General features: G+C 45.5%; 1 protein-coding gene across 3 annotated transcripts in view; it reads left to right on the top strand.

The window, feature by feature from the left end:
* pio (piopio) overlaps positions 1–27,604 on the top strand; it is a 256,035-nt gene that overhangs the window by 10,988 nt on the left and 217,443 nt on the right. For 2 of the 3 annotated variants that reach the window (XM_053778496.2, XM_053778493.2), the window contains exons 1-2: positions 18,736–18,899; positions 19,022–19,056. In XM_053778496.2, the coding sequence (XP_053634471.1) occupies positions 19,024–19,056 (33 nt within the window). In that variant the 5' untranslated portion in view covers positions 18,736–18,899; positions 19,022–19,023. Of the gene's footprint in view, positions 1–18,735; positions 18,900–19,021; positions 19,057–27,604 lie in introns of those variants that run through there. The other variant, XM_053778495.2, reaches the window with a different exon arrangement.

Genomic DNA, 27,604 nt, shown 5'->3' with positions numbered 1-27,604 from the left:
GAGTTTACCTGGGGAGAGTTCCGGGGTTCAACGCCCCCGCTGCCCGGTCTGTGACCAGGCCTCCTGGGGGATCAGAGCCTGATCAACCAGGCTGTTACTGCTGGCTGCACGCAATCCAACGTACGAGCTGGTCAGGTACCGACTTTAGGTGCTTGTTCAGTGCCTGCTTGAAGACAGCCAGGGGTCTATTGGTAATCCCCCTTATGTATGCTGGGAGGCAGTTGAACAGTCTCGGGCCCTTGACACTTACTGTATTGTCTCTTAACGTGCTAGTGACACCCCTGCTTTTCATTGGGGGATGTTGCATCGTTTGCCGAGTCTTTTGCTTTCGTTGTGAGTGATTTTCGTGTGGAAGTTCGGTACTAGTAGGATTTTCCAGGTGTATATAATCATGCATCTCTCCCGCCTGCGTTCCAAGGAGTACAGGTTCAGGAACCTCAAGTGCTCCCAGTAATTGAGGTGTTTTATCTTCGTTATGCGCGCCGTAAAGGTTCTTTGTACATTTTCTAGGTCAGCAATTTCACCTGCCTTGAAAGGTGCTGTTAGTGTGCAGCAATATTCCAGCCTAGATATAACAAGCGACCTGAAGAGTGTCATCATGGGCTTGGCATCCCTAGTTTTGAAGGTTCTCATTATCCATCCTGTCATTTTTCTAGCAGATGCGATTGATACAGTGTTATGGTCCTTGAAGGTGAAATCCTCCGACATGATCACTCCCAGGTCTTTGACGTTGGGTTTTCGCTCTATTTTGTGGCTGGAATTTGTTTTGTACTCTGATGAAGTTTTAATTTCCTCATGTTTACCATATTGGAGTACTTGAAATTTCTCATCGTTGAACTTCATATTGCTTTCTGCAGCCCATTGAAAGATTTGGTTGATGTCCGCCTGGAGCCTTGCAGTGTCTGCAGTAGAAGACACTGTCATGCAGATTCGGGTGTCATCTGCAAAGGAAGACACGGTGCTGTGGCTGACATCCTTGTCTATGTGAGATATGAGGATGAGAAACAAGATGGGAGCGAGTACTGTGTCTTGTGGAACAGAGCTTTTCACCATAGCCACCTCAGACTTTACTCTGTTGACTACTACTCTTTGTGTTCTGTTTGTGAGGAAATTATAGATCCATCTATCAACTTTTCCTGTTATTCCTTTAGCACGCATTTTGTGCGCTATTACGCCATGGTCACACTTGTCGAAGGCTTTTGCAAAGTCTGTATATATTACATCTGCATTCTTTTTGTCTTCTAGTGCATCTAGGACCTTGTCATAGTGATCCAGTAGTTCGGACAGACAGGAGCGACCTGCTCTAAACCCATGTTGCCCTGGGTTGTGTAACTGATAGGTATCTAGATGGGTGGCGATCTTGCTTCTTAGGACCCTTTCAGAGATTTTTATGATATGGGATGTTAGTGCTATCGGTCTGTAGTTCTTTGCTATTGCTTTACTGCCCCCTTTTGTGGAGTGGGGCTATGTCTGTTGTTTTTAGTAACTGTGGGACGACCCCAGTGTCCATGCTCCCTCTCCATAAGATGGTAAAAGCTCGTGATAGGGGCTTCTTGCAGTTCTTGATGAACACGGAGTTCCATGAGTCTGGCCATGGGGCAGAGTGCATGGGCATGTCATTTATCGCCTGTTCGAAGTCATTTGGTGTCAGGATAACATCAGATAGGCTTGTGTTAACCAAATTCTGTGGCTCTCTCATAAAAAATTCATTTTGATCTTCGACTCTCAGTCTGGTTAGCGGCTTGCTAAAAACTGAGTCATATCGGGACTTGAGTATCTCACTCATTTCCTTGCTGTCATCTGTGTAGGACCCATCTTGTTTAAGTAGGGGCATAATACTGAATGTTGTTCTCGACTTTGATTTGGCATAAGAAAAGAAATACTTTGGGTTTCTTTCGATTTCATTTATGGCTTTTAGTTCTTCCCGCGATTCCTGACTCATAAGATTCCTTTAGCTTAGGTTCGATGTTTGATATTTCTCTGACCAGTGTCTCCCTACGTATTTCAGATATATTGGCCTCTTTTAGCCACTCTGTTATTCTTTTCCGTCGCCTGTAAAGGGAGCGCCTGTCTCTTTCTATTTTACATCTACTCCTCCTTTTTGTTAAAGGAGCCTTGAGCATACATCGAGTGCCACCGAGTTAATCTGTTCTAGGCATAATTCGGGGTCTGTGTTGCTTAGTCTATCTTCCCAGCTTATATCGTTTAGGACTTGGTTTACTTGGTCCCACTTTATGTTCTTGTTATTGAAGTTGAATTTTGTGAAGGCTCCCTCGAGACTAATCTCATTTTGTCGGTCTGGGGTTCCGCGCATACATGTCTGAACCTCGATTATGTTGTGATCTGAGTATGATGATAACATAACCTGGTCCTATCCCACACATGATAGCATAACCTGATGCTATCCTACGCATGATAACATAACCTGATGCTATCCCACACATGATAACATAACCTGGTGTTATCCCACACATGATAACATAAATTGGTGCTATCCCACTGATGATAACATAACCTGGTGCTTTCCCACACATGATAACATGACATTTTTATTATTATTATTATTATTATTATTATTATTATTATTATTATTATTATTAATATTTTTATTATTATTATATGAATGGGGAAGCTCCAAACCCTTAGGAGCCGTACAACGTCTGAGGAATGAGAGGAAATTTTTATTGATCCGAGGAACAGGAGGGTATCTATAACTCCTCGGATGAAGAGCCCTTCAGCTAGAAGGGAGAGAGAGAGTTGCAAAATCGAGAGTACATTGTTGCAGATGATGCAGTGCTCCAGCACACGTATTACGTTAAGCTGATCTTTCTGACAGTTATGAGAGTCATCTGTTGCGTCAGGTGTGAGAGACATCTGTTGCGTCAGGTGTGAGAGTCATCTGTTGTGTCAGGTGTGAGAGACATCTGTTGTGTCAGGTGTGAGAGACATCTGTTGCGCCAGGTGTGAGAATCATCTGTTGCGCCAGGTGTGAGAGTCATCTGTTGTGTCAGGTGTGAGAGTCATCTGTTGTGTCAGGTGTGAGAGTCATCTGTTGTGTCAGGTGTGAGAGTCATCTGTTGTGTCAGGTGTGAGAGTCATCTGTTGTGTCAGGTGTGAGAGACATCTGTTGTGTCAGGTGTGAGAGACATCTGTTGCGCCAGGTGTGAGAGTCATCTGTTGCGCCAGGTGTGAGAGTCATCTGTTGTGTCAGGTGTGAGAGTCATCTGTTGTGTCAGGTGTGAGAGTCATCTGTTGTGTCAGGTGTGAGAGTCATCTGTTGTGTCAGGTGTGAGAGTCATCTGTTGTGTCAGGTGTGAGAGACATCTGTTGTGTCAGGTGTGAGAGACATCTGTTGCGCCAGGTGTGAGAGTCATCTGTTGCGCCAGGTGTGAGAGTCATCTGTTGTGTCAGGTGTGAGAGTCATCTGTTGTGTCAGGTGTGAGAGTCATCTGTTGTGTCAGGTGTGAGAGACATCTGTTGTGTCAGGTGTGAGAGACATCTGTTGCGCCAGGTGTGAGAGTCATCTGTTGCGCCAGGTGTGAGAGTCATCTGTTGTGTCAGGTGTGAGAGTCATCTGTTGTGTCAGGTGTGAGAGTTATATGTTGTGTCAGGTGTGAGAGTCATCTGTTGTGTCAGGTGTGAGAGACATCTGTTGCGCCAGGTGTGAGAGTCATCTGTTGTGTCAGGTGTGAGAGTCATCTGTTGTGTCAGGTGTGAGAGTTATCTGTTGTGTCAGGTGTGAGAGACATCTGTTGCGCCAGGTGTGAGAGTCATCTGTTGTGTCAGGTGTGAAAGTCATCTGTTGTGTCAGGTGTGAGAGTTATATGTTGTGTCAGGTGTGAGAGTCATCTGTTGTGTCAGGTGTGAGAGTCACCTGTTACATCAGGTGAGAGTCATCTGTTGTGTCAGGTGTGAGAGTCATCTGTTGTGTCAGGTGTGAGAGTCATCTGTTGTGTCAGGTGTGAGAGTCATCTGTTGTGTCAGGTGTGAGAGTAATATGTTGTGTCAGGTGTGAGAGTCATCTGTTGTGTCAGGTGTGAGAGTCATCTGTTGTGTCAGGTGTGAGAGTAATATGTTGTGTCAGGTGTGAGAGTCATCTGTTGTGTCAGGTGTGAGAGTCATCTGTTGTGTCAGGTGTAAGAGTCATCTGTTGTGTTAGGTGTGAGAGTCATCTGTTGTTAGGTGTGAGAGTCATCTGTTGTGTCAGGTACGAGAGTCATCTGTTGCGTCAGGTGTGACAGTCTTCTGTTGTGTCAGGTGTGAGAGTCATATGTTGTGTCAGGTGTGACAGTATTCTGTTGTGCCAGGTGTAAGAGTCATATGTTGTGTCAGGTGTGAGAGTCATCTGTTGTGTCATGTGTGAGGGTCATCTATTGTGTCAGATGTGAGAGTCATCTGTTGAGTCAGGTGTGAGAGTCATCTGTTGTGTCAGGTGTGAAAGTCATCTGTTGTGTCAGGTGTGAGAGTCATCTGTTGCGTCAGGTATGAGAGTCATCATTTGTGTCAGGTGTGAGAATCATATGTTGTGTCAGGTGTGAGAGTCATCTGTTGTGTCAGGTGTGAGAATCATATGTTGTGTCACGTGTGAGAGTCATCTGTTGTGTCAGGTGTGAGAGTCATCTGCTGTGTCAGGTGTGAGAGTCATCTGTTGTGTCAGGTGTGAGAGTAATATGTTGAGTCAGGTGTGAGTGTCATCTGTTGTGTCACGTGTGAGAGTCATCTGTTGTGTCAGGTGTGAGAGTCATATGTTGTGTCAGGTGTGAGTGTCATCTGTTGTGTCACGTGTGAGAGTCATCTGTTGTGTCAGGTGTGAGAGTCATCTGTTGTGTCAGGTGTGAGAGTCATCTGTTGTGTCAGGTGTGAGAGACATGTTGTGTCAGGTGTGACAGTCTTCTGTTGTGTCAAGTGTGAGAGTCATCTGTTGTGTCAGGTGTGAGAGTCATCTGTTGTGTCAGGTGTGAGAGTCATCTGTTGCGTTAGATGTGAGAGTCATCTGTTGTGTCAGGTGTGAGAGTCATCTGTTGTGTCAGGTGTGAGAGACATATGTTGTGTCAGGTGTGACAGTCTTCTGTTGTGTCAAGTGTGAGAGTCATCTGTTGTGTCAGGTGTGAGAGTCATCTGTTGTGTTAGATGTGAGAGTCATCTGTTGTGTCAGGTGTGAGAGCCATCTGTTGTGTCAGGTGTGAGAGTCATCTGTTGCGTTAGATGTGAGAGTCATCTGTTGTGTCAGGTGTGAGAGTCATCTGTTGTGTCAGGTGTGAGAGTCATCTGTTGTGTCAGGTGTGAGAGTCATCTGTTGCGTTAGATGTGAGAGTCATCTGTCGTGTCAGGTGTGAGAGTCATCTGTTGTGTCAGGTGTGAGAGTCATCTGTTGCGTTAGATGTGAGAGTCATCTGTCGTGTCAGGTGTGAGAGTCATCTGTCGTGTCAGGTGTGAGAGTCATCTGTTGTGTCAGGTGTGAGTCATCTGTTGTGTCAGGTGTGAGAGTCATCTGTTGCGTTAGATGTGAGAGTCATCTGTCGTGTCAGGTGTGAGAGTCATCTGTTGTGTCAGGTGTGAGACTCGCCTAGTTACCACACACACAGACACAGACACACAGACACAGACACACAGACACAGACACACACATACAGACACACACACAGACATAGACACAGACACACACACACACAGGCACACACACACAGACACATACACAGACACACACATACAGACACACACACAGACACAGACACAGACAGACACAGACACACACACACACACATACAGACACACACACACACAGACACAAAGACACAGACACATACAGACACACACACAGACACACACATACAGACACAGACACACACACAGACACACACACACAGACACACGCATACAGACACACACACAGACACACACACAGACACACACACACAGACACACACACACACAGACATACACACACAGACACAGACACACACACACAGACACACACATACAGACATACACAGAGACAGACACAGACAGACAGACACACACACACACACACACACACACACACACACACACACACACACACACACACACACACACACACACATACACACACACACACATACAGACATACACAGAGACAGACACAGACACACACACACACACACACACACACACACACACACACACACACACACACACACACACACACACACACACACACACACACACACATACACAAAGACACACACACAGACACACACATACAGACACACACAGACACACACACACAGACACACACATAGACACACACACGCAGACACACACATACAGACACACACACAGACACACACACAGACACACACACAGACACACACACACACAGACACACACACAGACACACACATACAGACAGACACACACACACTCACACACACACTCATCGCTCTTTGTAAATTTTCAATGCCAGTGTCAGAGGCCAAGAACACCCTGACGGAGTTGCTGTCATGATCACAGCTCCCCTGCCGCAGGTGCTGTCAGGGTCACAGCTCCCCTGCCGCAGGTGCTGTCAGGGTCACAGCTCCCCTGCCGCAGGTGCTGTCAGGGTCACAGCTCCCCTGCCGCAGGTGCTTCCAGGGTCACAGCTCCACTGCCGCAGGTGCTGTCAAGGTCACAGCTCCCCTGCCACAGCTGCTGTCATGATCACAGCTCCCCTGCCGCAAGTGCTGTCAAGGTCACAGTTCCCCTGCCGCAGGTGCTGTCAGGGTCACAGCTCCCCTGCCGCAAGTGCTTCCAGGGTCACAGCTCCCCTTCAGTAGGTGCTGTCAGGGTCACAGCTCCCTTGCCGCAGGTGCTTCCAGGGTCACAGCTCCACTGCCGCAGGTGCTGTCAAGGTCACAGCTCCCCTGCCGCAGGTGCTTCCAGGGTCACAGCTCTCCTGCCGCAGGTGCTGTCTGGATCACAGCTCCCCTGCCGCAAGTGCTGTCACGGTCACAGTTCCCCTGCCGCAGGTGCTGTCAGGGTCACAGCTCCCCTGCCGCAGGTGCTTCCAGGGTCACAGCTCCCCTTCAGCAGGTGCTGTCAGGGTCACAGCTCCCCTTCAGCAGGTGCTGTCAGGGTCACAGCTCCCTTGCCGTAGGTGCTTCCAGGGTCACAGCTTCCCTGCCGCAGGTGCTGTCAGGGTCACAGCTCCCCTGCCGCAGGTGCTGCCAGCGCCACAGCTTCCCTGCCGCATGTGCTTCCAGGGTCACATCTTCCCTGCCGCACGTGCTTCCAGAATCACAGCTCCCTTGCCGCAGGTGCTTCCAGGGTCACAGATCGCCTGCCGCAGGCGCTTCCAGGGTCACAGCTCCCCTGCCGCAGGTGCTTCCAGGATCACAGCTCTTCTGCCCCAGGTGCTTCCAGGGTCACATATCGCCTGCCGCAGGTGCTTCCAGGATCACAGCTCCCCTGCCTCAGGTGCTGCCAGGGCCACAGCTCACCTACCGCAGGTGCTGCTAGGGTCACAGCTCGCCTTCCGCAGTCCGCAGGTGCTGCCAGGGTCACAGCTCACCTACCGCAGGTGCTGCCAGGGTCACAGCTCACCTACCGCAGGTGCTGCGAGGGTCACAGCTCACCTACCGCAGGTGCTGCCAGGGCCACAGCTCACCTACCGCAGGTGCTGTCAGGGTCACAGCTCGCCTTCCACAGGTGCTGCCAGCGTCACAGCTCACCTACCGCAGGTGCTTCCGGGGTCACAGCTCCCCTGCCGCAGATTCTTCCAGGGTCATAGCTTCCCTGCCGCAGGTGCTTCCAGGGTCACAGCTCGTCTGCCGCAGGTGTTTCCAGGATCACAGCTCATCTACCGCAGCTGCTGCCAGGGCCACAGCTCACCTACCGCAGGTGTTGCCAGGATCACAGCTCACCTACCGCAGGTGCTGCCAGGGTCACAGCTCACGTACCGCAGGTGCTGCCAGAGTCACAGCTCACCTACTGCAGGTGCTGCCAAGATCACAGCTCGCCTTCCGCAGGTGCTGCCAGGGCCACAGCTCTCCTGCCGCAGGTGCTTCCAGGGTCACAGCAAATCTACCGCAGGCGCTGTCAGGGTCACAGCTCACCTACCGCAGGTGTTTTCAGGGCCACAGCTCAGGTACCGCAGGCGCTGCCAGGGTCACAGCTCACATGCTGCAGGTGCTGCCAGGGTCACAGTTCATCTGCCGCAGGTGCTGCTAGAGTCACAGCTCGCCTGTCACAGGTGCTGCGAGGGTCACAGCTCGCCTGTCACAGGTGCTGCGAGGGTCACAGCTCGCCTGTCACAGGTGCTGCGAGGGTCACAGCTCGCTTGCTGAAGGTGCTATCAGGGTCACAGGTCGCCGGTCACAGGTGCTGGCAGGGTCGCAGCTCACCTGCCGCAGGTGCTGTCAGGGTCACAGCTCGCCTGACGCAGATGCTCTCAGGGTCACAGCCCACCTGCCTCAGGTGCTGCCAAGGTCACAGCTCACCTGCCGCAGGTGCTGCCAGGATCACAGCTCGCTTACCGCAGGTGCTGTCAGATCACAGCTTACCTGCCGCAGGTGCTGCCAGGGTCGCAGCTCGCTTGCCGCAGATGCTGTCAGGATCACAGCTCGCCTGACGCAGGTGCTGCCAGGATCACAGCTCGCCTGACGCAGGTGCTGCCAGGATCACAGCTCGCCTGACGCAGGTGCTGCCAGGATCACAGCTCACCTGACGCAGGTGCTGCCAGACATCCCAAATCCTGAAAACTAAATGGAATACGCTCGTTAATTTGGTTCTAGATCAGTTCAAACTTGACTTTAAAACTCATAACTTGGCTCCAGAACTCCTTAAAATAGTCAAAGAAATGACACAGGTTGAAGAGCATCATTTATTCGGACAAAGTTTCGCCCTGCGTAAAGTTTTTTAAAGTTATGTTAATTACTTAAATCTCTAAGAGAGTGAAAAGTTGTCGTAATATAAACTTGTTCTGCAACTTTTGTTTTTCTACATGACAAATCACAAAGAAAAAAATCCTGGAAGGGTAAATTTATTCCTACAAAGAAACGTTCTACATCTTCACAGTTCCTTATGTCTTTGTTACACAGCAACGAAGACAAATGTGAGAGCAGAAATAAGTATTATAATGAGTGGGTCGTTATTACAGTATGGTGATGACTCAAAGTAGTCGTGAAAATGACTCGGGGAGTGTCGTGAAGGGGTTTCAAGGTCGTCGTGAAGACGACCCAGTGTCGTCTGAAAGATGACGTTTCTGCTGGTTGCACCTCAGGCTTCAACCTTCCCTCTGCTAATATATCTCCTTATTACTGCTGCTGTTGCTGCTGCACGGCCTTGGTCGAGTTTCACTCAGTCCCAACAGGATATATAATTTTCACCGGCAGGTGCTGACGGCACGACTGAAGCTTCCTCCCTGTATATTGTTTTAAGTGCTGGAAAGATGGGGAAGTTTTAGAGAGACCTTCACTTGCCATTCTTACAGTAGTTCGTGAGACACGAATGCCTTTATCTTACGAAAGTTACTGTCGATGTCGTATTCATTGTACAGAGGTGGAGATGCAGCCTAGAGGTCGATCCATAAGCAATAATAACTGGTGAAGATGAATAACTGTTAGCTCTGTTTGAAAGAAGATCACCAGTAGTTATTTCTGGTTGTCACTGCCTCGTTGGCGCCCACCATCCACAGGATTTCTCATTTTCCATACCAGACTGACTTTAGCGTCAAAAACAACCGATTTTAACGGTGCCCTGGTTACTAGATGCTTACAGTACATGAAGCTAACATGAATGTTAGATTTAAGTTTTTGTGTTGTTGTTTAGCCTATCTGTGGCTACGGCAATAGTTATGCTCGTGGAATGTTGTTTATTAGCAAGTATTATATATTCCTTATTGTAAATACTTTCAGCTGTCTTTCTTATGCCTCTTCATATTTTTTAGTTCTGGATTATATTTGTTGTGTGTCTTATTTTTTTTTTTAAAGTATTTTGTGTTTCTTAAGTGATGGCATATAATTTACATCTAAGATGCTGTGAAAAAAAGATTCTTGAGTATGTTAACCGATGCTGCTGGTGCATCTTACAGACGTACAGTGTACAGTGTACATTGTACAGTGTACAGTGTGCAGTGTGCAGTGTAGTGTACAGTGTGGGTGGTTGGTGCTAACTTTATTATATTCAATACATGATCCATCTATCAGACAGTGTTATAATTTTCTCAGGGTGCCTTTCACCTTTCTCGGTGCCTCTGAGAAAGTGGAGAACAGCTCTAGTTCCTTGAATCAAGAATTCTTCACTAATATCCCCTTTGTATGGACGTAAAATTAAAAATACTGCTTGGTGGCATTTAACTTTTGCTGTGATGACCTGTGGTTTTTGGCATATCTATCTCTTGTTTACTTCTGATATTTAGGTTTCTTGTTTTCTTCCTACAGTTCCCTACGGTTCATTATTACCAAACGTTATTATTTAGTAATATATAGCCTAAATGATTAGTCTCACCAGGGAGCTATGGATGTTTTGTTAAGGCACACTTCTGCGGTCGCAAAAACCTGAAGACCGTGGAGCACTGTATGTGTGTGTGTGTGTGTGTTTGTGTGTGTTCGTGTGTTTTTGGTGTGTAATTATCTATATGTAATTATTTATTTGTCTAGTTAGAGCTGCACAGCTGTGCTCTTGGTGTCCTGCCTTTATTAATATGTTTATCGTGTAATTTCGTGAAAATTTCAGTGATTGTATCACTAACTGTATTTGTAAATAAAAACTTCCCATAATCCCCACGGCTCCATTCTTTCTCTTAATTTGTTATCCCCGTAGAAGTTACTAACAAAATTCTTTAACTATTCTTTCATATTCCCTTATAACCTTGCATCTTGTTTCCTTGACGAATATTAATATATAACTCATGTTGACGTGTAAGAAAGTGTGAACGTTCGAACCCACATCCTGCAGTCTATGAGGAACATTCCTTGACCCCCTCCTCTGTTAGGATGAGTTTAGAGTAGCGAATCCCTGGTTGGTTGACACTTCCATTCACAGAAGCAGGATTTCCGGACTAGTGATTTACTCCCTTGAATACTGTTTGGGGGGAGTTTTTGCCCTCGGGAGGCGCTGAATGTAGCGGTTTGCCGGGTCGAGTGATGCATGAAGATACAAGGGCAAACACCAGGTTTATCACTCCACGGGAAGAAATGTACACTCAGACGTGCCTCATACTTCTTAGATTATCATCAGGATTTGGGGATTACGAAGTTGAAATATTAGTTGCCGGCGCCACAAAAGACGTAATGGGACGAACCATCAAGGAGCATCTTGCCACCACGGCGTACACCTTCAACAAGCAAGCACCATGGTGCGCACCATCAACAAGCAAGCATCTTGGTGTGTACCACCAACAAGCAAGCACCATGGTACGCACCATCAACAAGCAAGCACCATGGTGCGCACCATCAACAAGCAAGCAACTTGGTGTGTACCACCAACAAGCAAGCACCATGGTACGCACCATCAACAAGCAAGCACCATGGTGCGCACCATCAACAAGCAAGCATCTTGGTGTGTACCACCAACAAGCAAGCACCATGGTACGCACCATCAACAAGCAAGCATCTTGGTGTGTACCACCAACAAGCAAGCACCATGGTGCGCACCATCAACAAGCAAGCACCATGGTGTGTACCATCAACAAGCAAGCACCATGGTACGCACCATCAACAATCAAGCATCTTGGTGCGCACCGTCAAGAAGGAAGTATTGTGACGGAGGCGGAAACAGTGCTTCTTGAGAGCGAGGCCCACCAGTGAGAGTCAAGTGTTCATTTTTAACCCTACCAGAAAAAATTGTTGCGAAGGAAATCACCAAGAGAAATGTTGCTCATATCATAAAACATGTTTTTGATGCAACATTTTATGATGCTGAATTATAAAGCATTCACTCTTATTTCTATATATGATACAGCTCACTATCTTTTCTACAATAAAAAAAAGTATGAAAGAAAATTATCGTAATTTTACAGTAAGACAGATGTTGCAGCATTGTAGGAGAAGGCAGAGTTATATACCCAACAGTAAGACAGATGTTGCAGCATTGTAGGAGAAGGCAGAGTTATATACACCCAACGGTCTATATATGTCTCACACTTTGTATATATTCTGATGAATATATCTGGATGTGTGTGCACTGAGAGGAACAGTGTATGTTCACTGGCAAGGGTGTTTAACTTAGTATACACTCACTTAGAATTTACTTTAATTCCAGTAAGCCATGTTTAGGATAAAAGTATTCTTGACTGGTGGTGAACAGGTAACATAACTCTCGTGTAGTCGACAGGCTTTAAACCCCATTAATTATCCTTCAGTTTTTTGATCAAGAGCTTTTCGTTATATATTCGGATAAGAGCTAACCAGGAGAATATTGTAAATCTTTTAGTTAGCTGGACGTTTGGGTTAGTACGACACATCAATAGGAATCTTATACCGAGAGCACTAACTTAAACCAAGTTAAAAATTAGCACTGTATGCTTCATGAAAATCTAATTAGGGACACCTTGGTTATTAGTCCAGTTCGAGAGATACTCTGATAAGTGTCTCGCGTTTTACTTGAGACTGTCACTGGTAGTCTTTGACTCCCAAGACCTACGACTGTTGACAGCAATGGAACACAAGACCTATGACTGTTAGAAGCCTTCCATCACAAGACCAAGGGCTGTTGGACGCCTTCTATCACACGACCTAGGAGTGTTGGCATTCATGCCTCACGATACTTATCACTGCTGGAAGCCTTATATCACAAGACCCAGGACTGTTGGCAGCCTTGGTACATACGACCTAGGATTTTTGGCAGCCTTGGTACACAAGACCTAGGACTTTTGGCAGCCTTGGTGCATACGACCTAGGAGTGTTGGCAGCCTTAGTACACAAGACCTAGGATTTTTGGCAGCCTTGGTTCACAAGAACTAGCACATTTGGCAGCTTTGGTACACGAGACCTAGCACTTTTGGCTGCCTTAGTACACAAGACCTAGGACTTTTGGCAGCCTTGGTACACAAGACCTTGAACTTATACCAAGAGCAAAGGACATCAACCCACACTTTAACCTCAGGTAACCTCAACAACATCCTGGACATCACAATACCATAAATTATCATTATTACGCGTTGCTCAGGGAATGCCACATTTATCACAACATTCAACTACCTATCCTCAACCCATCCTTCCCCCCCCCAAAAAAAAAAATGGAGAATAAATGGTGCAAAATAACAGGAAGTCGAGAACTCCTAAGGAGACACGCGATTTGTTCGATATACTTGGTCAGCCATTTTCCGAGAGTCATTTTCCACTGACATGGCGTCTCCTAATGACACATGCCATTTCACTGATACGTAATCTTACAATACATAATTATGAAAAAATACGTGAGAGTTGTTATAGACTATTAGAAATAATAAATGTATTTTCAATGCATTTCAATATACAATACCATATTACAAGACTGGGATTCGAAATGTAATATCAGATTAATGGACTTCGATTTTTTTAAATGTTTGCTTGACTACTCTATAGTTTTGTCGATCTGTAATGGAAGTAGATCACTCACAAGCATGTGTATCAACACTCGGAAATCATATATTTCTCTGGATTGTCCCCTCGGTTCATTAATTTACAGCCACCAAGAGCTTTTGTACACTGCTCCAGCAAGAGCTTCAGTACACTGCTCCAGCAAGAGCTTCAGTACACTATTCCAGCAAGAGCTTCAGTATACTGCTCCAACAAGAGCTTCAGTACACTGCTCCAGCAAGAGCTTCAGTACACTATTCCAGCAAGAGCTTCAGTATACTGCTCCAACAAGAGCTTCAGAACACTGATCCAGCAAGAGCTTGACACACACACGCACACGAACACAAGAACACACACAAAATAATGTGTGATGGGTAACTGAAGGAATAATGAGTCTCATAGTTGCTTGTCATTACTGTTGTCAAGGCTGTGTGCTGCAGGAGGTACGCCTCTCCCTTCACTACGTACGTACACGACTTGCCTCAATTCATTACACCATGGCGAGGGACGCACCATGGGAATGCAGTAGGAAGTTTTGGTTACATCACATTAACAGGCAGCAGGAAAAAAGCCTCTGCCTTGCCTCTTGTTTGCGAGGCTGTTGTGATTATAGTGACTACTTTATTATAACGCTACAGTAGCTTCAGGTGTGGTAGTATGCTCCGCACCCCTGGTGGTCAACAACTATAAGTGTGTCAAAGAAATATTGGGGTCAAGGCAGTTGGCTGGGACTGTCTTGAAGACTCAACTCCAGAGAAGAAGAGGAGAGGAAGGGATCCACAGGTTAATAGCCCACTTAATGACTTCATACGTCCTCTTTTACCCTTAAAAGAGAGATTTCGAGCAATGCTTTTACAAAAAAATGAATTGCAGAAAGTGATCCTAGTTACAAATGATTAAAATTTAAGATTTATGACATGTGATTTAAATTATAAGTGTAATATTACATACATATATATATATATATATATATATATATATATATATATATATATATATATATATATATATATATATATATATATATATATATATATATATATATATATAAGATTGCAGTCAGCAGCAGGAATCGAAACTACTGCTGGGGATGGTCAAGATGTCCAGGCAGCGCTCTAGCTCACTCGGCCACACAAATGCATTTGTGTGGCCGAGTGGACTAGAGCGCTGCCTGGGAATCTTGACCGTCCCCAGCAGTAGTTTCGATTCCTGCTGCTGACTGCAATCTTATATATATATATATATATATATATATATATATATATATATATATATATATATATATATATATATATATATATATATATATATATATATATATATATATATATATATATATATAAAATATAGGGAGGTACCACCTCTAGAACTGTTATAGGGACCCTCATCCTCAGAGAAAAGAATAAACTTGCTTCAGGGAAAACTCAAGGTTCTCCCTGAAGCTGTTTGAGAATTTTCTCCTACCACCCCCTATATTTTATGTATATTTTATTTAAAGACAAAATACATTGACAAAACATTCACAAAAATACGATAGAAAATAAAACAACATAGGTAACTCAGAGCTACATCTCGAATACTTCGTCCAGCTCCCCGGCGGTGGACCGAGTGCCAAGAATGCTGTAGGCATTTCCTCTCTGGATTGCAACACTGAGTCTCTGAAAGAGGAAGCTGGTCGCCCTGTGGTCCTTGGTTTCTATGATGAGCTTTTCACCCAGCTCTATTAGGAACTTTAGAGCACACTTGCCCCATGCTCCAAGGGTCTCCGACCCTATTGGGATGAAGCTATAGCAAGGGGGAAGGTCTTCATATTTGCGGATCTTCGTCTGTTCTTGAGTGATGTAAGTTAAAGTACGAGAGGTAGAGTGGTAGATTAAGTGGTGTTTTGAGTAATAGATAAAGTGATAATGTGAAGAGTCCTACTTAGTAGCGTAAAAGGTAAAGTGGAAGTGTGAGGAGTAGAGTGGTAGTTCAAGTGTTAGTGTGAGGGGTTGAGTGGTAACCTAAGTGTTAGTGTGAGTGGTAGAGTGGTAGCTTAAGTGCTAGTATCAAGGGTAGAGTCAGTGGGAGGGAGCAAGAGTTACTCTTCCTTGTTCTACGGAGTAGCGCTGGCGCTAACAGACGCATGAAGCTATTTGGCAGCACAAAATATACGTCTATTACCCTCTTCTTCCTCCCTAAGTTATCCAACGTGTGTGACGGCATTACCTAGCTCGGTAACGTTCACAGGACGTTACTCCTTGCTACTGGGCCTTCTCGCGCGCACACGCCAGTGCACACGATGTTACTCCTTGCTACTGGGCCTTCTCGCGCGCACACGCCAGTGCACACGATGTTACTCCTTGCTACTGGGCCTTCTCGCGCGCACACACACGAGTGCACACGATGTTACTCCTTGCTACTGGGCCTTCTCGCGCGCACACGCGAGTGCACACGATGTTACTCCTTGCTACTGGGCCTTCTCGCGCGCACACGCGAGTGCACACGATGTTACTCCTTGCTACTGGGCCTTCTCGCGCGCACACGCGAGTGCACACGATGTTACTACTTGCTACTGGGCCTTCTCGCGCGCACACACACGAGTGCACACGATGTTACTCCTTGCTACTGGGCCTTCTCGCGCGCACACGCGAGTGCACACGATGTTACTCCTTGCTACTGGGCCTTCTCGCGCGCACACGCGAGTGCACACGATGTTACTACTTGCTACTGGGCCTTCTCGCGCGCACATGCGAGTGCAGACGATGTTACTCCTTGCTACTGGGCCTTCTCGCGCGCACACGCGAGTGCACACGATATTACTCCTTGCTACTGGGCCTCCTCGCGCGCACACGCGAGTGCACACGATGTTACGCCTTACTACTGGGCCTCCTCGTGCGCACAAGCGAGTGCACTCAGCATTATCTTCGCTACAGGACCACCTCCTGATGCACACATGCGCGTGCATCCGACATATGTGGGCAGTTAGCCCTATTCTTTTCATTCTGTTGAGATTCCTGGGCACATAGATGCTCTGGTGTATAGAAACTCTCCACTAACTTTGTGCCTTATCTGTGGTGCAGGAGTGGGGAGTGCGTGTGTGTGGAAGTGTGCGTGTGGGGACTGCGTGTCTGTGGAAGTGTGCGCGTGGGGAGTGCGTGAGCGTGGAAGTGTGCGTGTGGAGAGTGCGTGTGTGGGGAAGTGTCCGTGTGGGGAGTGCGTGTGTAGGGAAGTGTGCGTGTGGGGAGTGCGTGTGTTGGAACTAGTGTGTTGGGGAGTGTGTGTGGGAGACGTGTGTTGGGGAGTGAGAATGTAGGGGACTGCGTGTGTTGTGGGTGAGTGCATGTGTTGGAGCTAGTGTGTGGGGAAAAACATGTGTTGGAGCTAGTGTGTGGGGAAGAACATGTGTAGAGGAGGACGTTTTAGGGGAGGACGTATGTGAGAATTAGTGTGTGGGGAGTGTGTGTGTGTGTGTGTGTGTGTGTGTGTGTGTGTGTGTGTGTGTGTGTGTGTGTGTGTGTGTGTGTGTGTGTGTGTGTGTGTGTATGTGTGTGTGTGTGTTAGTTACCATTTTGTCCTAGGCACATGTTGATTAGACACTAGGCCTGTTGTCTGTGTGTGTGTGTGTGTGTCTGTGTGTGTGTGTGTGTGTGTGTGTGTGTGTGTGTGTGTGTGTGTGTGTGTGTGTGTGTGTGTGTGTGTGTGTGTGTCTGTGTGTGTGTCTGTTAGTTACCATATTTTGTCCTAGGCACATGTCGATTAGACACTAGGCCTGTTGTATGTGTGTACTCACCTAGTTGTACTCACCTAGTTGAGGTTGCGGGGGTCGAGTCGTGTGTGTGTGTGTGTGTGTGTGTGTGTGTGTGTGTGTGTGTGTGTGTGTGTGTGTGTGTGTGTGTGTGTGTGTGTGTGTGTGTGTGTGTGTGTGTGTGTGCGCGTTATGTGTGTGTGTGTGTGTGTGTGTGTGTGCATGATGTGTGTGTGTGTGTCTGTTAGTTACCATATTTTGTCCTAGGCACATGTCGATTAGACACTAGGCCTGTTGTATGTGTGTGTGTGTGTGTGTGTGTGTGTGTGTGTGCTTGTGTGCTTGTGTGTGTGTGAGTGGGTGTGTGTGTGAGTGGGTGTGTGTGTGTGTGTGTGTGCTTGTGTGTATGTATGTGTGTGTGTGTGAGTGGGTGTGAGTGTGTGTGTATGTGTGTGGGTGTGGGTATGAGTGGGCATGATTGGGTGACAGTGGGTGTGAGCGGGTGTGAGTGGGTGTGTGAGCTAACCTTTGATGGGCCTTGTGTCATCATCCCACGTGCTGAGAGGTGTGGGGGCATTTGGCCACTACCCAAACCTCCCCTCTCACTTCCCACACCCCCACTTCCCCTCTCTATATCCCACACCTCCCGTCTCCACTACCCCTCTCCACCTACAAAACAGTTCACAACACGCTCCACACCCTCGTAATCCCTCAACTACCGCCCTCCCTTCAACCCCACAGGAACATTTCGAAGGTAATTCGGGTACATAAAAGGGGCATTTTAACCCATAAATGAGAGAAATGAGGTGCGGTATTATTGAGGATGACGTCACAAGTTGATGCGCCCACATCTCTGAGTCAAGGAAACTGAAAATACCAGCTGACAGGAAGGTACTGCCGGGGTTGCCTTCTTCTGCTGCTCCTACCATCTACATAATTAAAAAAAATCCTTAATTTATACATAAAAATATATATCAACATTATTTTGTAGGCCAGAGATTTGGTTGCATCTTTTCATTATTTTTTGTCGTCATACACGACTTAAACGCAAACAAAATATTAGTATTGAAATGCATTAATTAAAATCTGTCTAATGGTATGTTTGTTGTAGCAATATATAGAGGTAGTAATGAACTACAAGAGTGATTTAAATGAAAGTGAAATCTCGAGGGAGTGAAACACTGGCAACCCTCACACCTGGTTACGTTACTAAGCTTCGAAGATTTCTCACGTGAGCGAAGAGCTGCGCTCACAACTAACTCATATATAAGACATTTTAAAACATTACCGATGGATTTATCTACCCAGTTTTGTTACGTATATAAATAGTAATGGCAGTAGGAACTTCCTGCATCCTTATTTCATTTAACTGATGGTAAATAATAAAAGAAAAGTGATCTTTTTTGCCTGACGATTGTTGAAATCTCATGAAACAGTTCACTTTGATCGCTCACTCTCGTCTAGTGTTGGCGGTGGCCATGTTAACCCGTGGCGATAATCCAACATGGCGGACGAGTGAGAGTGTGTTTAGTGAACCTCCGTAAAACACGAGCGATTTGGAGTGGATTATCAAATCGTGTCGTGTCAAAATTAGCTTTATGCTGTCCTAAAATTTCATAGGACCTATTGGCCAAAAACCCCGGTGGATTTACTAGGTAAGACATGTATTTTCTTCATTTAGTGGCAAAGGTGATGGTTGTTCTGCTTAAGGACTGAGCAGAGATCTCACTTTCACACACAAGCAAGTGTCTGATGTCTGATTTATCTTCTGTTTCAGTCATGGATTCCACAGCTGCTGTGATACTGCTACTGGTAAGTCACCCTTGCCTTCTTACACAGTGCATGGGGCGCTAGTATTAATTTAGTAGAGAACAGAAGGCGCACACGTCCCCTGACTGGGCGAGGTTGTCTAGCAGAGGAAGTCCTTGAGCCATCAACCCACACACTCTGCTTACTGCCTCCCCTCAAGGAAGGTTCCTTGATGTTGGTGAGGGGCTCTTGATTTAGGGAATTGGATCTGTGCTCCAGTTCCCCAAATTAAGCCTGAATGCCTTCCACATCCCCCCCCCCCCAGGCGCTGTATAATCCTCCGGGTTTAGCGCTTCCCCCTTGATTGTAATAATAATAATAATCTGCTTACTGTCTTGTATTTTCTCCTCAACAATATCAATTTGGAAACGAAGATGGGTGTGTTTCAGCGCTGAAAGTGAGAGTACCTGGCTAGTGTTGAGGTGGGTGGGACAGACGTGAGTGACACCAGTCAGTAAGATAGTGATCAGGTGTGAGTGGGCGGAAGCTGTTTCATGATGCTTCACCCGAGGTAAGACAGACAGCAGCCACAGTTCGTCAGGGGGCAATATTGTCGTCATTAGACATTATCTCCTCTCTTTTCATCTCATTAACGTCTTGCATCACACTCGATATACATTCTCTTGAGGCTACCGTCAGTTACTAGGTTATATAAGCCTAGAGCTGTGTATGGTAGTGCATATATGATGAAAGTAATTTAATCCCTAGTCTAGGGATCATTAGTATCCCTGATTGGTCATGCACAGGTTACGTGTAACCTAAATGATAGGCTTTAAATCTAATAACCTAAATGATAGGCTTTAAATCTAATAAACCACTTAATAACGAGCGCGATGTAAACTCAGTTGAGTGGGCGGCATGTACAGCAGGTGCTTGGCAGGGGGTTGCCAACCATGTATAACTAGTGCCGGGGAATGAGTGCCAGTCATATACATCATGCCAGGAGTGCCTAAGTTGTCTGGTCTCATCACGAGTGCCACCCCGGGGGGGGGGGAGATTTCAATGCGTGAGCGCTAGTTATCTGTCTAGTAAAATATTTTTTACCCGTTATGTTGATTATTATATATTAACCTTGAACAGAATGTATATACACACATATATATACATACTAGAATATATGTAATCTTAGAAGTTATGATTTGCTGAGGATGGTTCAAGTGAGAGAATATTGACCATGAATACCTCACGTACATATGTCATATAATTATATCGTTTTTGTACGTGCGCTATGGTTATTGTAGATTATTATCACTAATTATAAAATGTCAAACTAGATTTAGTTGGAGGACACCCGCACTTCTAAGCACAGGCCACGCCCCATGGCTGGTAAGATAGCCAGTGATGGCAGGTAAGATAGTGGTGATAGATAGGATAGCCAGCAGTAACAGCCGGGATATCAGTTGATGCCAGCTGGAATAGTAATAGTTAGGCTGGGGAGGGGTGGAAGCTAGGAGAGTTAATGGTGGCACCTGTGGCACCTACTTTGGGGAGGGGTGGCAGCTGGGAAGGAAGTCAGTAGTGGTACCTGGAATAATCAGTGGTAGCGGTAGCAGAAAAAAAGTGGTGGCTGAATAGCAGTTGGTGGGACTGGTGGCATGATAGCAAGTGGTGGGAACAGTGGGACCGTGGGCGGGTCAGTGGGCGGCATCAGGGACTAGGTGTAGCCCGGAGGACAACAACGGTACCAGTGCAGCTCCTTGCCCAACACCCGCCTAATACTACAACTGCTGTCTACACCATCTCCAACACCCTTCTCATCTAACACTACACCAACCTCTGTCTACAACATCAACACCTGCCTTCTCCACTACATCTGCTGTCTGCACTATCCGACCTCACCAGAAACCAACTTTTGAGGTCCAAATTTCGACACCATGATATCTACCCTTAAAATAAAAAAACAGTTTGAACCATAAACCACCACGGCAACCACTTCAAATACAACTGCCAAAGCCTGCACCATCACTTCATTTATTACCATTGTATCCCCCACCACGACAGCCGCCACCATTATATCCGCCTCAGTTTGCACCATCGGCCAGAAAACTGCATCACTTTACAACCACGTCACTATCACTTCAGCAAGCACAACACCATCACCTTGCTGGACACTGCGGTGTCAACATCCTCCTCTCTCTGTCTCTCACGCACACAACAACACTAATGTTCACAAGAATCATCACAGTCAATGTTGCATCACTCGTCTTTTGTTCGTCTGACGTACGTGTGCACATGCATACACACAAAATAAGAAGAGGTACCGACAGGGTAGGCAGAGAAAGGGACAAGAGGCCACAGAAGAGCCAAAAGGATGTCAGAAAGTCTTGTTATAATCTCAGTGTAGTAAAGAGGTGGAAGGGGCTTGATAAGTATGGGAGGTAAACACTCATACATCCTTCATGAGTAGATATGATTGGGTCAGCAGTCAGTAAAACTGGTAGATAAGAATTGAGAGGCGGGACCAGGAGGTATGATTCGACCCCTACAAACCAAGACACAACTTTGTGTGTGTGTGTATGTGTGTGTATGTGTGTGAGTGAGAGAGAGAGAGAGAGAGAAAGTGAAACGCAGTAAGTTATCTTATTCTATCGGCACTTTTTATATTGACAATACTATGGTAACGCTATTACAAAATCGTTGACCTGTATTATATACAATGGATGCATCATTTAAGATGTTCACCTGAGTTAAAGGAGTTGTGTCACCCGGCTTCTTCAGCTAAGGAACCTGTGTCACCTGACCTCTTCAGCTGAAAAAGCCGTGTAAGTCTGCACAGTGATGCTGGGTGTGCTTTTGCAAAGGGCGGTTCTGCTGTCACTGATGCATCAGTATGAAACATGGCCATATACCCAACTTTTGTCCATCATGTTCGAAGTCAGTTGTATGATCCATGTATCCATTGCCTGCCCATCATCACGTTTGAAGTCATGAGTAGTATCCGTGTATCCATCGGCTATCCAACACTCGGCAAGAAGCTGGCTGAGCGCTTTCCTGTCATTAAATTGTAATAGCCCGGGGTCATAAGCGGCCGCCATGTATATCTCAATTAACTCAAATACAAAGAGGACCTCGCCATTAATTACATTCCCAGACAAGGCAATACTTCCTGGTAAGAGGGTGAACATACAGCCGTCCAAGGAACAGTGATGATACTCTGGAAGTCTTAAAGTGAAGACTATTCGTTGTCATATATCGGACTAGCTCTGATTAATATTTACCGGTGAAATAAAAGATACGTTTTGTAGCATTTTTTTCTGTCTTATAATATCTCTGGAAATGTACAGATCGTAAGTCAACGACCCCGAAAAATTCAACCTCCATCTCCACTTCCACAAACAGGGTGTTTTTGTTTGTGTAAATTACAAGTATCTCCATCTCATTCTCATTCGGTTAAAATTTAGACTAAAACCTCTTTCTGATATCGTATGCTAAATCCGTACAAGTCATACACCGTCCAGGAATTGGTGGATAATTAGGTTTGATCCCACGAAGGGAAGAATATCTCCAGGGCCTTGGATGAAGAATCTTTCACTAGCATCAGGACATCCCACTTGAAGGGTTGTAAATAAACTTTTGTCATCCTGTAGAGGTTATAACTTTTTCAGAGTTTTGTGACACTGAGCTTGGACTCCACCTTAGAACTTTCAGACCAAGAACAAATAGATAAAAAAATGACATGAGTGAAACGTTGTCGTAATAAAGGCTTATGTTAGTAGAGACAAGAAAAGCTGCACGTTTTGCACAGTATCCTTTTCACTCGTGTTTTGACAGCTCAGGTCGTATCCCATATCTTATCGTAAAGCCTAACTGCTTTATCGTATGATTTATCATCATATTTCTTAGAATTGACTTATGTTATTCACATCTTTATATTACGTGTTTTAAGGTATATATAATTGCGTGAATCATAAAATTATATTTAGGTTCATATCTATTACATTAATATATGATGATTATATACGCAGGTTTATATTTTATGTCCAACTTGCATACTAGTTATATTTAAATAACCCCTCCAGGCGATGCGTTGCTGAACCATATCTATAAAACCAGTAAAATATATTTCTTTAAAGACTGCTTTACTTATCGTTAAAACCCGAAACTTTTATTAAAACCCATTTGGTTTGGCAGTTTGTATAAACTACATGAGTAACTTTGTATCTTAGTTTTGAGCTACGAATGTGATCAAATGGGAGATTGTGATTGAGACCTAGTCAAATAATGGCTTCGATGTTTTATATTATGGTTCACATACTCAGTGAATGTTTATGTTATTAACACTGCAGGGTATGGTTGTGTGGGAGCAGCAGCAAGTGCCAACACTGCAGGATATGACTGTGTGGGAACAGTAGCAAGTGTCAACACTGCAGCGTATGACTGTGTGGGAGCAGTAGCAATTGTCAACACTGCAGGATATGACTGTGTGGGAACAGTAGCAAGTGTCAACACTGGAGGGTATGGCCGTGTAGGGGTGTGTGGGAGATGAAACTATTAATTTGTTGTAGTCTAAATGTTACGACCTTTCGTTACTGCGTGCACAAGAAGCAGCTCAAGGCTCAGGTTACCTGTACCTGGCCCAGCATACCGCCACAACTTGATTTTTTAAACAGGATTACAGCACTTAACTGTTGTTGTCACTCCACCTGTTTTAGGGTCAACACGTTATAGGGGCCTATTTACATATTTTAAAAACGAGTGACCGCACACGCACGCACACACACACACGCCCAGACACGCCCAGACACGCACAGACACGCACAGACGCACAGACACGCACAGACACGCACAGACGCGCACAGACGCGCACAGACGCGCACACACGCACACACGCACACACGCACACACACGCACACACGCACACACACGCACACACACGCACACACGCACACGCACGCACACGCACGCACGCACGCACACACACGCACGCACACGCACGCACACGCATGCACACTCACACGCACGCACACGCATGCACACTCGCACGCACACACACACACACACACACACACACACACACACACACACACACACACACACACACACACACACACACACACACACAGCATTCCGACATCTAAAAACATTCCAACATCTTAATAAAGAATCGTTCAGGACCCTGTACACCGTGTACGTTAGGCCCATATTGGAGTATGCAGCACCAATTTGGAACCCACACCTAGCCAAACATGTTAGGAAGCTAGAGAAAGTGCGAAGGTTTGCAACAAGACTAGTCCCTGAGCTAAGGGGTATGTCCTACGAGGAGAGGTTAAGGGAAATCGACCTGACGACACTGGAAGACAGGGGAGATAGGTGGGATATGATGACGACATATAAAATACTAAGAGGAATCGACAGGGTGGACAGAGATAGGATGTTCCAGAGATGGGACACATCAACAAGGGGTCACAGTTGGAAGTTGAAGACTCAGATGAATCACAGGGATGTTAGGAAGAATAGTCTGGGAAGTGATGTAATGGAGGCAGGATTCATACATAGCTTTAAGATGAGGTATGATAAAGCTCATGGAGCAAAGAGAGAGGACCTAGTTGCACTCGGTGAAGAGGCGGGGCCAGGAGCTGAGTCTCGACCCCTGCAACCACAATTAGGTGAGTAGTACACACACACACACACACACACACACACACACACACACACACACACACACACACACACACACACACACACACACTCACACACAGAAAGTACGTACGTACGACATAACCTTTGAAGAAAACGAAAAGTTTTAGGTTAAACGCTGTTGAGTTCCTAGTTACATCTGGTATCTGCTTATGGGTTCGAGATCATCGCCCCTGCGACCCAGTCACAGACCAACCTTCAGGAATTGTAAGGCAAATGTCGAAGGAATAATAACTATTAAGATATATAGGAGAGCAAAGTTTGTACTGGATGTAAGGAGATGCTTGTAAAATGTACCGTTTATATTATATTTTCTTGAGACAAGCAACAAGATCGATATTGATGGTATACAGTACCGACAAGTTGAAATATAAGACAAATGTGCAACACTTGGGTGTCGTTAGTGGATAAAAGTTTCGGCAGTAAAGATACCTAGGTGTTGCTCATGTGTTTTGTGTGTTTTATTCAATCAAGCTATGCCGTTGATTTCACACTCATATGACAGTACCTGTGTGGTTGGATGTTGTCTACCAACCTACTACCATATACTATGGTTGGTCCTAGAGAGATGGGGCACCGCCCCATCAAGGGGGTGCCCTGTCAAGAGCGGTGCCTTGAAGCTTGAAGGGCTCTTAATCCAAGAAACTGAAGCGCCGCTTTTCCTCTAATCAAACCTGATTATTTCTCGTTATCAAGGCTCTTTAATCCTTACGGACTTGATGCTTACCCACGATTAGACTAATAAAAACAATGCTGTACTTTGGCAGGTGTGTGATCCTAGAAGGATGTACCTTAACTCCAGCTCCCTGTACCTTAAGGTGCTCGAGAGAGCCAGGAGCTGTAAGTCAACCCCCTAAGAGATCCATTTTCGTGTATGTTTAGGATAATTGGCCCTGTCTTAATTTTTCTGCGTTACTACATAGTTTAAGTGTTAGATTTTTTCGAGGTGCGTTCCTGGATTATTCAAGGTTGTTTATCTATTGCTCTGTGCGCCTCTTAATGTTGATTTATAGCTCTTGGATCATTCAAGGGTGTTAAGCTGCGGATGCTAAGCTTCTTGAAGGTGTTAATTTCCAGCTCCTGGTTCTTTTTGGGAGGGTTGAGTTATAGCTCCTACGTCTGGAGATAAACGGGATAAAACACCGATACGATGGAAAAATAGGCACAAATGCAATATATGCGATCCCTTATTGACTACGCTTCGCTCACACAGTGGACGAAACGTAGTTAATAAAGGATCGCATTGTGCTGCATCTGCCTATTTTTCCAGCTCCTAGGTCTCTCTAGGGAGTTGAGCTGCAGTTCCTCTGTCTTTTAATGCTTTTGAGATACAACTGTTGTGCCTCTTGCATGCAGGAACATACAGGGAGCTGGGACTATGTGCTTCAGGGGTCACTTGTCAAATCACACAGCGGCCCAGACATATCTTGCTTAGCCAAAAGGCAAACAGGAATAAGTATTACTTTAAGAGACTTGTAGAACGATTACTAAATACCTGGACATAAATAACGAAAAATATTTACTTGTTCATGGTCTGTGGACCGTCTTAGGGAAGCCTGGCAGGAAATATCTCTCCACTTAACTCATCCTTGACAATAGAGGCGAAGACAGGACACTCCACATCTTGTTCACACTTAAACTCGGCTGTTTTCCGAGTGTCAGTACTAACACTGACAGCCTCAGATGTACTCGTCCAGTGTCAGTACTGATACTGTCAGTCTTACCTTGAATCCTCCGTATTAAGCATGGTTACCTTCGGTTTAATATCCCCTCAGACCACACAACTTAGAGGCTGATGAAGTGTATTTTAAAAGTCACTACACTGAGAGTAGCTTTTTTGCTCACCTAATGACTGCTGTGTGTGCGAGAGAGAGAGAGAGAGAGAGAGAGAGAGAGAAACAAATTATCGTTACTAATTTTCTAGCGGTCTTTCCATAAATCTCCGGATATCACAGTTCAAATGAATCTCCGAACCGCGGCATCACCTATTCTTCAGAGAGAAGGCACTTTATTTCCCACCTCCGGAAGTCAAATCTGCCTAATCAGTTTCCCATGAATTCCTTCATGTTACCAGCACGCAAAATCCCCAAATCCACTTGTCGCTACCCACTCCGATCTAATGGTCTCTCACATTCTTGCTGGATGTTCAAGCCTCTACCTTTTAAAACCTTCACATTCTCCCCCGAACCCTTCCTGAGGCTTTCCCTACAAGCCTACACCTTCTTCCACCCACTTGAATTTTATACACTACTTTTTGGTCAGCTTATCTTGTTCTATCCTTTAAGAACCATAACATCTCAATAACTCCTCTTCTTCTCCCTTAATTATACTTTTGATACAGTCACATTTCTTCTAATTTCCTAACTCCCCCTATTCTCTGCATAATATTTATTCCACACATTAGTATCAAAAATAACATTTCCAGTGTCTACGGTCTCCTCACTGCAACATTCAAAGACCATGCCTCACACTCATATAAAAGTCTTGTTACAACTCCACACTTGTGGTGACAGCAGTAGTGTGTTTGTTTTTTGGTTTATAATTTTCATCTTTTGAACAGACTTCAACACGCCTCTTCCCAGCTACAGTCTTTCATTTGCCTGTTTTACACTTGACTTCGCTTCACATCCTCTCCTAAACATGTAAACTACGTTCTCCTAACCAGCACTTCTTCCCTGTCATTGCTTAGACTGCTGCTACACTTATCACCTTTCTGTGTTTTATGTTCGCTTTTAACGTTTCAAAAACGTTCATCTTCTCTTCACAGAAATTAAGAGAAGTTGAAATAAAGTGAAATAAGGGAACTTACACGCAGACACGAACACAAAAGAAAATAACTATTGTATATTTCTATCTCATATTGACACCCTGAGTGACATTCTTAACTAAATTTTGGTAAAAGAATAGAGTCCCA

Source organism: Cherax quadricarinatus, chromosome 25, assembly GCF_038502225.1.
Source record: "Cherax quadricarinatus isolate ZL_2023a chromosome 25, ASM3850222v1, whole genome shotgun sequence".
Taxonomy (NCBI): domain Eukaryota; kingdom Metazoa; phylum Arthropoda; class Malacostraca; order Decapoda; family Parastacidae; genus Cherax; species Cherax quadricarinatus.
Note: the sequence above shows the minus strand (reverse complement) of the source record. Positions and strands in the feature narration are given on the sequence as shown.